This window comes from Humulus lupulus, chromosome 8, assembly GCF_963169125.1.
Source record: "Humulus lupulus chromosome 8, drHumLupu1.1, whole genome shotgun sequence".
Lineage (NCBI taxonomy): Eukaryota > Viridiplantae > Streptophyta > Magnoliopsida > Rosales > Cannabaceae > Humulus > Humulus lupulus.
Window position 1 is genome coordinate 87,596,246 of NC_084800.1, and position 10,146 is coordinate 87,606,391.

At 33.6% G+C, this 10,146-nt stretch overlaps 2 protein-coding genes across 3 annotated transcripts; one reads left to right on the forward strand and one right to left on the reverse strand.

The window, feature by feature from the left end:
- The first annotated feature begins 289 nt into the window (after positions 1 to 289).
- LOC133798042 (uncharacterized) lies at positions 290 to 3,169 on the forward strand. The gene is made up of 4 exons (XM_062236214.1): positions 290 to 931; positions 1,649 to 1,898; positions 2,208 to 2,301; positions 2,651 to 3,169. Exons 1-4 carry the CDS (start codon positions 471 to 473, stop codon positions 2,926 to 2,928), a joined length of 1,083 nt encoding a protein of 360 aa, XP_062092198.1. The 5' UTR covers positions 290 to 470; the 3' UTR covers positions 2,929 to 3,169.
- A 339-nt stretch (positions 3,170 to 3,508) lies between these two features.
- On the reverse strand, positions 3,509 to 7,026 carry LOC133798043 (uncharacterized). 2 transcript variants are annotated; one of them, XM_062236216.1, is made up of 10 exons: positions 6,867 to 6,965; positions 6,714 to 6,772; positions 6,536 to 6,617; positions 6,302 to 6,320; positions 6,068 to 6,107; positions 5,215 to 5,444; positions 5,067 to 5,130; positions 4,408 to 4,499; positions 4,080 to 4,313; positions 3,509 to 3,878 (listed from the first exon to the last, which is right to left on the reverse strand). In XM_062236216.1, exons 3-10 carry the CDS (start codon positions 6,595 to 6,597, stop codon positions 3,726 to 3,728), a joined length of 894 nt encoding a protein of 297 aa, XP_062092200.1. In that variant the 5' UTR covers positions 6,598 to 6,617; positions 6,714 to 6,772; positions 6,867 to 6,965; the 3' UTR covers positions 3,509 to 3,725. The 2 variants fall into 2 exon arrangements, with proteins under 2 accessions (XP_062092200.1, XP_062092199.1); XM_062236215.1 differs by lacking the exon at positions 6,302 to 6,320 and having other exon boundaries at positions 6,867 to 7,026.
- Positions 7,027 to 10,146: the final 3,120 nt, after the last annotated feature.

Consider the following 10,146-nt stretch of genomic DNA (forward strand, 5'->3'; position numbering starts at 1 on the left):
AATTTATAAAAAATAAAGGCTAAATAAATAATAAAAAAAATACAAAGCACACAAAAATATAAACTCTCGAATCATTTAGAAGCCATAATTGGACCACGTGTGGACCCACTAAATTTGGTTGTGTCGGATAGAGATCGACAAATTGTAAAGGGTTCATTTTTTTTTTTACAAAAATTATAGGGTTCATTTTTATTTTTAAATGGAGAAAAAAAAAACCCAAATGGTAACTCTTTATACTATTCCTATCCATATTTTAATCTCCTCGAGAAAATCACTCACACGAACATAAACAGACAAGAGAGAAAGTTTACACGAGACAGAATCGAAAGAAAGAAAATCTAATCCTCCATATTATTCCATTTATAGGAACAAAATATTAATATATTTATATATATATATATATCTGTAGAGATAGAGAGAGAGAGATAGCATTTTACATAATCCAAGACCTTATCGGTTTCGTCTTTATCATGTTCGGCGGTAGAAACATGGGCGGTGGTGGTAGTGGAGGAAGGTTGGTAAGGTCATTTGGTAGAGCTGTGACCAGGTCTAATATTGCTGGTGGCCCCCTCCCAGAACCCATTTCTTCTTCTTCTAGTGCTAGTACCAGTACTGCTACTAGCACTACCACCAACCCTAGGCATGCCCAGAAGAGCAACTCTACTAATAAGCTATCCTTGTCTTCCCCTTCATCAACTTCTGCATCTTCTTCTTCTTCTTCTCCTTTTGCTTCGTTGAATGTTCCTGTATCTTCCGTTCATGGCCTGCCCACTTCATCTTCTTGGCCTCATTCTGACGAGTTGGATTGGGTATCAGTGGATGAGGGTTCTCCGGAGGAAGATAGTTCATATGGGTTTGTTGATGATTATTTTGGCCTTGGTCCTGTTCCTTCCAAATACGAAGTTCACGACGCTCTTTCGGCCCTTCAACAGTAAGATTTCATATAATTATTCATTACCTTCCATTTTTGTTTTTTAGTTATTGCATTTTTCTCTGCACTGAAAAATATTATAATTAAAAATTTGTGTCAGACTCAGTTTTCTGGTTAAAAATGGTTTGTTGTCTAGAATGATGATGTTGTACTGTAGTTCAAGTGGTTTGTGGGACGGGCTGTGTCTTCTTTTCTTATGGATTATTATAGACTATCTTTAGCAGTGAAGCTATTTATTTATTTAATTTTGGGGTGGTGGTTGCGGACTATTACAGGTTTTGACTCCTTTTGAGTAAAATCTTTTAAAAAATAATGATAATTCGACTTATGAAGATGAGATGACTTCACTTGATAATGTACTACATATGAAGAGAAGTCAGTAAGAGTTATAATCTAACAGAGAATTTTAACATAAAAATGATATCTTCAACAGTTCATTATTTATTTAGATTCAGAATCAATGAATTGACTTTCATCACTACCTCATCTCATTCTTGTATAAGTTTCCCTTATTTGTTATGGTCTGCTATTTAATTTGATCAAATTTGGTAATATTAATTGGCTGATGTAAGAGTTTTTTCTCTTGTGTGTGGCCAAAGATTGTGTTGTATAATTTGTATGATCACTTTTACTTGCCTGTAATTTCAACTGCAATTCACAATCAAATTTGTCTAATACCTGTTTTTTTTTCTTTCTTAATGGTGTTCTTATTTACAGGGTTTTCAACGCTGATTCTTACTCCAACCTTATAAGGGATAGGTTTGCTTTTGAATTGGATAGGGATGAAGAACATCTAGTCATGAGTCCAACTGGTCTAGCACACCGAGTTTCTCCGGTAGGGTCTGAGTCGGAGTCAGATTGGATGGAACCATCAATTTGTATGTGTAATTCTAAATTTCTGCAGCGTCATGGATCCGACAGAGTTCATGATGCTTTCAATCTGTTGCGGACTGAGCCATTAGTACAGGTTGCTTTCTATTGTTTTAACTTCTTTCTCATATGATTAGTTGAGATTATGAAACTAAGCAAAAGAATTGCTAAGTTTGAAACTTTCTCCAAAAGCCAGATGGAGTTTGGAAGGGAGTTAAAATAGTTAAAGATGTTGGGATTTTCACTTTCTAGATAGCATGATGCACCAAATAATTACATGTAGAGAAATCTCAAATGGATTTGTATGTTCTATGGTGAAATCTCATGTTCTTATTTGGGTTTAATAAACATAATTTTGACTGTCGATTGTGTTGTTATCCATTTTGATTGTGTAGTTAATGTGTAGAAAATGGTGAAATCATTGTCATCTGATGAAGCAGTTTGGAATGCTGTTCTGAACAATGAGGTAGTGAGGGAGCTGAAAGAATCATTTTCTGCAGGTTCGTATACATTTTGTTATCAAAACAAATTATTGCTTTTCCTTCTTCTATAAATATACAATTATAATTTCAAACACGATCATCTACTTATCCACTTGAGGTAGTCTCATAATAATCGTTTTTATTTTCACAATAGCTCAACTTTTTTTTTTTTGGGTACTTTCAGATACTATGCAACACTATTTGGCCATGATTCATTTAAATTCTAAGGAACTCACTCCCCTAAGGCTATATCCTCCTTAACTGAAATATGTTTCAGTGATCCTAGCTTGGAATTTTTCTTTGCTATGCAATTGTTGTTCTTCCTCATAACTTTGCCTTATAATCCAATAATAAAATTTGTGTGCAGCTGAGGATAGTGCCGAAAAGAATTGGGATGAGAGGTCTAAGGAGGACTCTAATGAAGCGACAAATATAGTGAAATTGATATTTGACAGCACCAGAGGGAAAATCATGGAAGTAATTGGGAAAATTACAAAGATCGTGAACGACTTGTTTCAACCACCACAGAGCGAAAAGGCAACAACAGAAGTGCCTGATCTTCTCAAGGAGAAGCTGAGGACCTCCTTCATGCTCTCCATTATGGTTCTACTAGTTGTGGTGGTTAGTCGAGCCCACAAGGCTTGACAACAATCTGACGACATGACATGTGGATAACCCCCCAATAATTGGCATTCAAGTGTTAAAAATCTTTTTTCTTTTCCTATCTTTGTGACTTTGTAGTCTCCTATTGTCCTTATTAAAGATACATGACGTTTGATACTGGTTGATGTTATATGCTTTAATTTTTGCTGCTTTGACAACTAGTTGATGACTTACGTGTAATCTTTTAGACCATTTATTAATTTTCTTCACAAATATTTCTTTACTTACTGTGTAATGATTAATTTTCTAAAATCAGCTTTTACTAAAATTACACAAGTCTGCCCGTTATCCTTGCCAGAATTTGTCATTTGTCTATTTAAAGGTACCTTATTCTCATTTGGGAGTTTACTAACTTCTGTATTTGTGAGATAGGTCAAATGTTCCAAGGGTAGAATCTAGATTTCTTTGTACAAGAACTTTATTTAAGTTGTGTGTACAAGTGAGTTCTTAGGCTCTTTAGTATCTGATTTTTTAAAATGCAACACTAAGTCTATCACCTTTTTCATAGTCTAATTAGAGATTGAACTCAAAGGAGAACTCAACCTGGCCTAACTAGTATATATGTGTTCTTGGCATTCTGAGTTTAGCTTTTTATTTTAACAGAAAAATTAGGTGGAAGGGCCCTAATAATCTACGCCATAATCTGTTAGTCCCTATATATATGCTGTCGTCACCATGTTAAGCAATAATGTCAGCAGTTCTAGTTACAAAGGTACTCGAACATCATATCCCAGGTACCTATACATGCATTTACTAGCTTTTCAGAATATACAACTCATTTAGTTCAAGTCAATTACTGAATTCAAAAGGGAATTAATATCAGGAGATACGACAACTCGTTTGGAGAGCTCTCCAAGAAGACAACATTGCTTCTCTGCAGGGTTGATTGCCACAACATCTTGAGCAGATATCACATCAGTACCAGGTGAGACCTGCATACATACGCACACAGACAACCAAAACAATTAATTAAGCTATGGTCATTTTGGCATACTAGGCTAGCACAGTAGCTGCAAGATAAACTAAACGTATAAAGATTTCATTTTGTAGCTCAATTAGTTATAGTTAAAAAATAATGCATAGAGATTTAACAAAATGAGTCATATGAAATTAATCCTAATGGTTTGACTCACATCATAAAGGACATCCCCCAGCTTCAACTTGACTGCTCCACTCTTGTAAACCAGCATTTTCCCCACTTGTCCCTCTGGTAACTCTTCCATTTTATTGCCTTTGCAAGCTTTTGGACCCAGTGATGACGTTGATGATCCAATTCCCTCTTTTCCCTTAATACTAGATGATTGCTTAACTGTTGGCAGAAAATGGGGAAACTGGAAGCAAAACATATTTCCTTCTGTACTTTCCTCCTGTCATCAACATCACATTTTGCATCAAAAGATTCGAGAATATGTATCAGCTGCAAGTATTTCAATCAACATTGTTGATATTAGACTCTCATACCATCAATCCAAGTTCTGAAGCAGCATTGGTAGCATCCTCATCATACTCAGCGTTTGTAGCAGCTTCCCCAAATTCGATTTTGTTAAGATGTTCTTAAAACCAGAAAGAAAAAGTCGTTCAACACATTATTATGGAAATCCCTCAACGTTAGAAGTCAATAATAACAAAGATAAATGTTAAGCAATGTGAAGTGAATTTGTTTCTTGTAATATTAAGAATTCATAATTGATTAACTTCCATGTTACTCTTCTATCGTAGCATCTTTCTAGTGAGATAATAAGAGTGCCTAAAGGTTAAAATAATGGCAACAGGAAAAAATTATAATAGAAAAAGATAAAATATAACTCAGGCAAAGAATATATGACAGAACAGTGTTTTCATACATTATAATAGCTCTGCAACTTGCTTTTTTCACTCAAGATTTGATCACATGAGCCACATAACCAAAAGTATGTGGTCGGTTCAGGGATCTTGAATTCTATTATTTTGCTCATAAAAACAGGAGTAATGAAATGCGCACTCAAAAAAGACAGTATCGTGACTGCTTTGGAAGACAGTGCCACATTATTTTGTGTAATATTTTGGTGCATATTTTGAATGCACATATCATTTAACATAACTAGGAAGATTCTGTATGAAAGCATCTCAACAAAAGATACCTGGGTTTCCAGAGTAAGGCCTCCTCAGAGGAAGGACAGTAGGATAGTAACTGTTGTCGTATTCCTGCAAAACAGCATAAGAAGAAATATATGTTAAGCGTGTGTGCTAAGAGAGAGAGAGAGAGAGATCAGTTTGAGTGCTTCTTACCCAGGGTTCTATATATTCTTTCTTGCTAATCTGAGTTGATTCATCTGTGGAATCATGAAATGTTACAACAGATTCAGAACTTTTTGAGGGCAAGTAGAAGGAAATTTGTGCATCACCATCAGACCCTTTGAGATCTAAGTCGCTGTTTTTACTACTACTGCTTCCATCTTTAGGTACCACAAATGACCTTATGGGAGTTGATGTGGCGCCAGGACCAAATACAACTTGGGCTGTAGGTTGAAAGTCAAAAGTAAGTGGTACAATCTTAAAACACAGCGACAAACGACCCAAATTTCTTGATTTAAAATAAAATGGACCTGTTGACACAGACTATTTCAACTCCTAAGTATGTTCTTTAATCCCATTCAAGTATGAAGTTCAATTTCAACTTAAAAGAAACTTGTGTTTATTTTTATATAATGAAATCCAATTAAAAATTCTACCTATTTCTATGTATTTGTGTACATTAGTCTGTTTGTGCAGAAATTAAGATAAAATTTGCTTGGAGGCTATGTCTTAACTAATAATCAAGTTCACAGAATATGAGAATGGTAACTTAATGCATACTAGTTTATATACATATGCATGAATACACAAACATTTATAATAATGTTGACTGCAAAAATTTCTAAGTAGAGGGTTAAGGTACGGTAAGGCTGCTACTTGTTTTAACTCTAATTCTTAATGGTCTAGGGTCAAAATAGCCATAAATTATCTAAATCTAATTAATTATAACACTAAATGTAACGAACACGTAATAGCCTACATCGTATAAAAGCACTAGACCAAAAATTAAGGTTAAAACATCAACGGTAAATAATAACAGAAAAAGTAGAACCCAATTAGGAATTACACTTCTTTTCAGCCTTAGGCCCTCGCCTTTTGAGATTTTCCTGCGAGTAAAGAGAAAAAAATTGAGTTAAAACACAAATAAATAAACTAGCTTATTGGGTTATTTTCTTTATGTTAATTTAGAGGAAAAAAATATATATTTCAGATTCACAATTTTTATTTAAAAAAAAAATCATTTCTAAGAAAATAAATCTAATGAACCGAGTAAAAAGGAACGAAAAAGGAAAAGAAAGACCCATTTCCAATATGTAACCCTGTAAGCAAACAACAGCAAGGATTACTTTCTTTACAATTATAAAGAACGTACAAGTCAGACTCAAAAATATAAAAATAATAATAATTTTTGAAGTCAGCCCTTTACATTAAAAATGGTTAATAATTAGCCTTGAAAAAAGAAGAAGAAGAAGAAGTTAATCGACAAACCAAAACACCAAGAAAAATTTCTAAAGAAGAGAAAATAGATAGTTACGTTGAATTGACGCAGCAGGGTCTGGGCCTGGGCAGCTTCATCATTATCATCACCATCGTCATCTTTTTCAATGTTCAGTTTACTGCATTCGTTTTAAACTGTTAACAAAATCTGGAACTATGTATGGAAGGAACTTAGAAAATTGAGATAAAGAAATGCAGAATTTGAACTTAATTACGTTTTTTGAGGTATGGATTTGGGCTTCCTGCCAGCTCGGGCTTTGGGAGCAAACCTAAGCTGAAGACAAAAAGAAAAGAGAAGTGAGCCCAAGAATGGAGATCTAAGCCGGAATTGTCATGAAATTGAGGGCGCAAATTAAATTGTTCATTACCTTTCTGGGAGAAGAATCGGAGCTATCTTGCTTCATGATTTTCTAGTTGAAGAAGACGAAGAGAATAAAAAGAGAAAAATCAGAGATGGAAAAGAGAAACCCGCGGTTCGAACCTTGGAAGTCGATTAGAATAGAACACCCTGTTACCATTGTTACGAAAGTTTTTATTGTTAGGGTTTGGCGTTTTAAGATTTTATTGAATGGATGAACAAATCACTAGTCAGAAACAGACGTTGTTGAGGAGGGTATATATTAAAATATTATTACAAATATAGTTTACATTTGTGCAATAATAATAAAAATAAATGCTTACGAATTTGTGATAGTTTTACAGAATTTAAAATTACTTTTTTCTGAAGTAACAAACAAATACACGAGTAACCAAACTGATAAACTTTGGTAGTTTTTTTGGTAGCTCGTTAAATTTACTGATGACATATACAGTAATCACATTGGTAACTGTCATTCGTGGCTTACTAGGCTCCTTGTTAATCTAAATATTAAGATCGAAAGCTCGTTCTTCAATTTCTATTTGTGAAAAGGTTTTCGAACTAATAACTAATGATTGTCACATATATTTTGGTTAAATTTTTGTTTAAACTCTTTAATCTAATATCCATGATTCCGAATTATCTAATTTATTTTACAAAATTGTAAATAATATTGATAAAACTCATCTACACTCAAATTTTAGTAAAATTATTTTTAAATATAACTAAAATAGCCACAATGTGAATTACCTAATGTGTTAAAAGAAAAATGGATTTTAAATGGGAAATTTAAGTTTTTATGCTTCATGAGATGTCCTAAATCAAAAAAATGCTAGACATTTAAATTATTTAAAAAAAAATATCAATTCTTTTGACAATACCAAAATGCCCCTTACGTAATTTTTCTCATTTACTTCTCTCTCTCCCTTAATCCATTCCTCCCAACTATCTCTCTTGAAAAAAAATCTATAAGTAAGGTAAAATATAAGATAACTCAATGTAATGACAAATATTCCTCATTTAGGACACTAAAATTCTGCATTTCGAACAAATCTGGACATGATCTTTGAGGTTTTTTTTTGTGATTTTTTTTTTCAGATCTGAAACTTTGAAATCTGCAGAAAATCGACGTGATAAGATGGTACTCGATATCAGCTCGATGGGACCTTCAAAATCAACATTTTCATGAAAAAATCGATGTTGCTCGATAGTGGTTTAATAGTGGTTCGATGGTGTTCGATGCGATTCTTGCAAGGTGCGTAGTTTTTTACTTAGGTGTCCGTTTTAGGTGATTTTTTTTTGTATGTTTTAAAGATCTACACGTTTGAGATGTGTATATACACATTTGAGAAATGTAAATATTAATACTTGACTTGGGTTTGAACTTTTTTAATCTGGGAAAGTAAACTCTGGGGGTTTAACTTTTCTTGAATCTAGGTTTAAGTGAAACCCACCTGTACAGGTGGTTTTAGATGCAAAAAAATGTGAAAAATACTCCAAATTTTATTATTGTTTTTTCATTAAAAAAATCTTAAGCTAATATTTTTTAGAACAACTTATTTTATTTTTGAAGTTTATAATTTTAAAATAAATATATATACATATACATATCAAATTATAAAATGATAAATAATGTTTGTTTACTTAAAAAAATAATATGTAAGGCTTATATCACTAGTTTAATTTTAAATAATAACTTAATAATATTAAAAATAAAATAGGGATATTATTGTGTTTTTTAAAATTATACTTTATTCTATTTAATAATTATATTAATTTTATGAAAATAAAATTATCAAATTCCTATACACAACCAAACATAGAAAGTGATATTCTCAAGAATCATAGATAAGATTCCAGTGCACAAGCAAACACAGTGATGTAATTTTCCAGACTATGAGAATACCATTTTTAACTTTCCTAGTAATATGAAAATTGTGAACTCCAAATACCAAACAACCCCTTAATGATTTCACATAAGTTGATGTGAATATATGAGTTTTTTTGTGTTAGATATCTACAATTAACAAAGGTATCCAAACATCCTTAAAAAGTTTGAAAACATTTGGAGTCGATTTGGAATGAAAACGAAGAGGTTGACGAGTAGGAACAACGACATTGTAATGTCCCAAATTTCTTAATAAGGTTTAGGACCTTGATTAGGAGGCCGGGAGGGCCATAATTGATTTATTGTATTATTAAATGATAATATGCATGTTTAGGTGTATTAAATATGCATGTGGACCCATTTGTGATTAATTGGGTGATTTTCATATTTTGGCCATTTCGGTCATTTTTGGCATATATGTGAAATGGGCGTGGTGCTTTGTTATTATTTGGTTATGCCAGTGTTACCCAGCACAAGACGATCCTAGGAGGTAAGCTAGTGGGAAAGTCACAACGAGATTTAAGCTTGACTTGGAGTAAGTCAAGGGGATATTTAGAGCATTACCGGGTTATTGGGTAATGAGAATTAATATTTGGTGATAAATTGGGAGTTAGTAAGACCAGGGGGAAATTGTGGAAGTTTTAACTATAATGTCCCCGGGGGTGTTTTCGGGACCCCGAGCATTAGGATTTGGTTGAGGCTACTTAAGCTTGAAGTAACCTTTTAAAAGAATAAAAAGAACGTTCTATATGTTTTCTCTCCCTAAAAGTTCCCTTTTCGTCTCCCAATCGCATTTTCGAAGGTGTCTTGAGTTCTAGGACTCGGATTCAAGCGAGGATTGAGGCATAGCAATCCTAAGGAAAATTAGAAGCTTATTAGCCGGAGGATTTAGTTGAAAACAACTCAATCAGAGGTAATTCAAGTTTTAAGTTCTAAGTTTTTAAAGCTTTTAAGCTTGAATTGGATTTTGTGTTTTGAGGTGTTTTTGGGTGATTTGAGACTTGGGTTTTGTTGGTTTTGGATCATGGGGATGTTTGGGAACTTTGATTTTTGAGTTTGGAGATGTTTGGATATGTTTATGAAAGGATTTTAGATGAAGAAATGGAGGATTTTTGGCTGGGTTCGAGGTTGAGCCGCGGCTCTGTTCTTGGGCGCTGCGGCTCAAGCTTGAAGAAGCTGGTAGTTTGGTGCTGATGGGCTATTTGAGCTGCGGCTCTATTGGGTAGAGCTGAGGCTCTAATTGCTGTCAGAGAGTATTTTTGGGCCTGATTTGAGTGGGGCTGCGGCTCTAATGGATGGGGTCGCGACTCAAAAGAGGAAAAGTGACCAAAATGAGTTTTTAGTCTTGGGAACTTAAACCTTAGGCCTCGGGATCATTCCTGCTACTCATATTAGTGAGGAT

What these genes read in the sequence shown, in the direction of transcription:
- LOC133798043 (XM_062236215.1), bottom strand. Translation starts at nt 6,902, where the DNA reads ATGAAGCAAGATAGCTCCGATTCTTCTCCCAGAAAG. An exon ending in CCGATTCTTCTCCCAGAAAG is followed by an intron (nt 6,773 to 6,866) that starts GTAATGAACAAT and finishes TTTTGTCTTCAG; the next exon opens with CTTAGGTTTGCTCCCAAAGC. An exon ending in AAATCCATACCTCAAAAAAC is followed by an intron (nt 6,618 to 6,713) that starts GTAATTAAGTTC and finishes AAACGAATGCAG; the next exon opens with TAAACTGAACATTGAAAAAG.
- LOC133798042 (XM_062236214.1), top strand. Translation starts at nt 471, where the DNA reads ATGTTCGGCGGTAGAAACATGGGCGGTGGTGGTAGTGGAGGAAGGTTG. An exon ending in GCTCTTTCGGCCCTTCAACA is followed by an intron (nt 932 to 1,648) that starts GTAAGATTTCAT and finishes TCTTATTTACAG; the next exon opens with GGTTTTCAACGCTGATTCTT. An exon ending in GGACTGAGCCATTAGTACAG is followed by an intron (nt 1,899 to 2,207) that starts GTTGCTTTCTAT and finishes GTTAATGTGTAG; the next exon opens with AAAATGGTGAAATCATTGTC.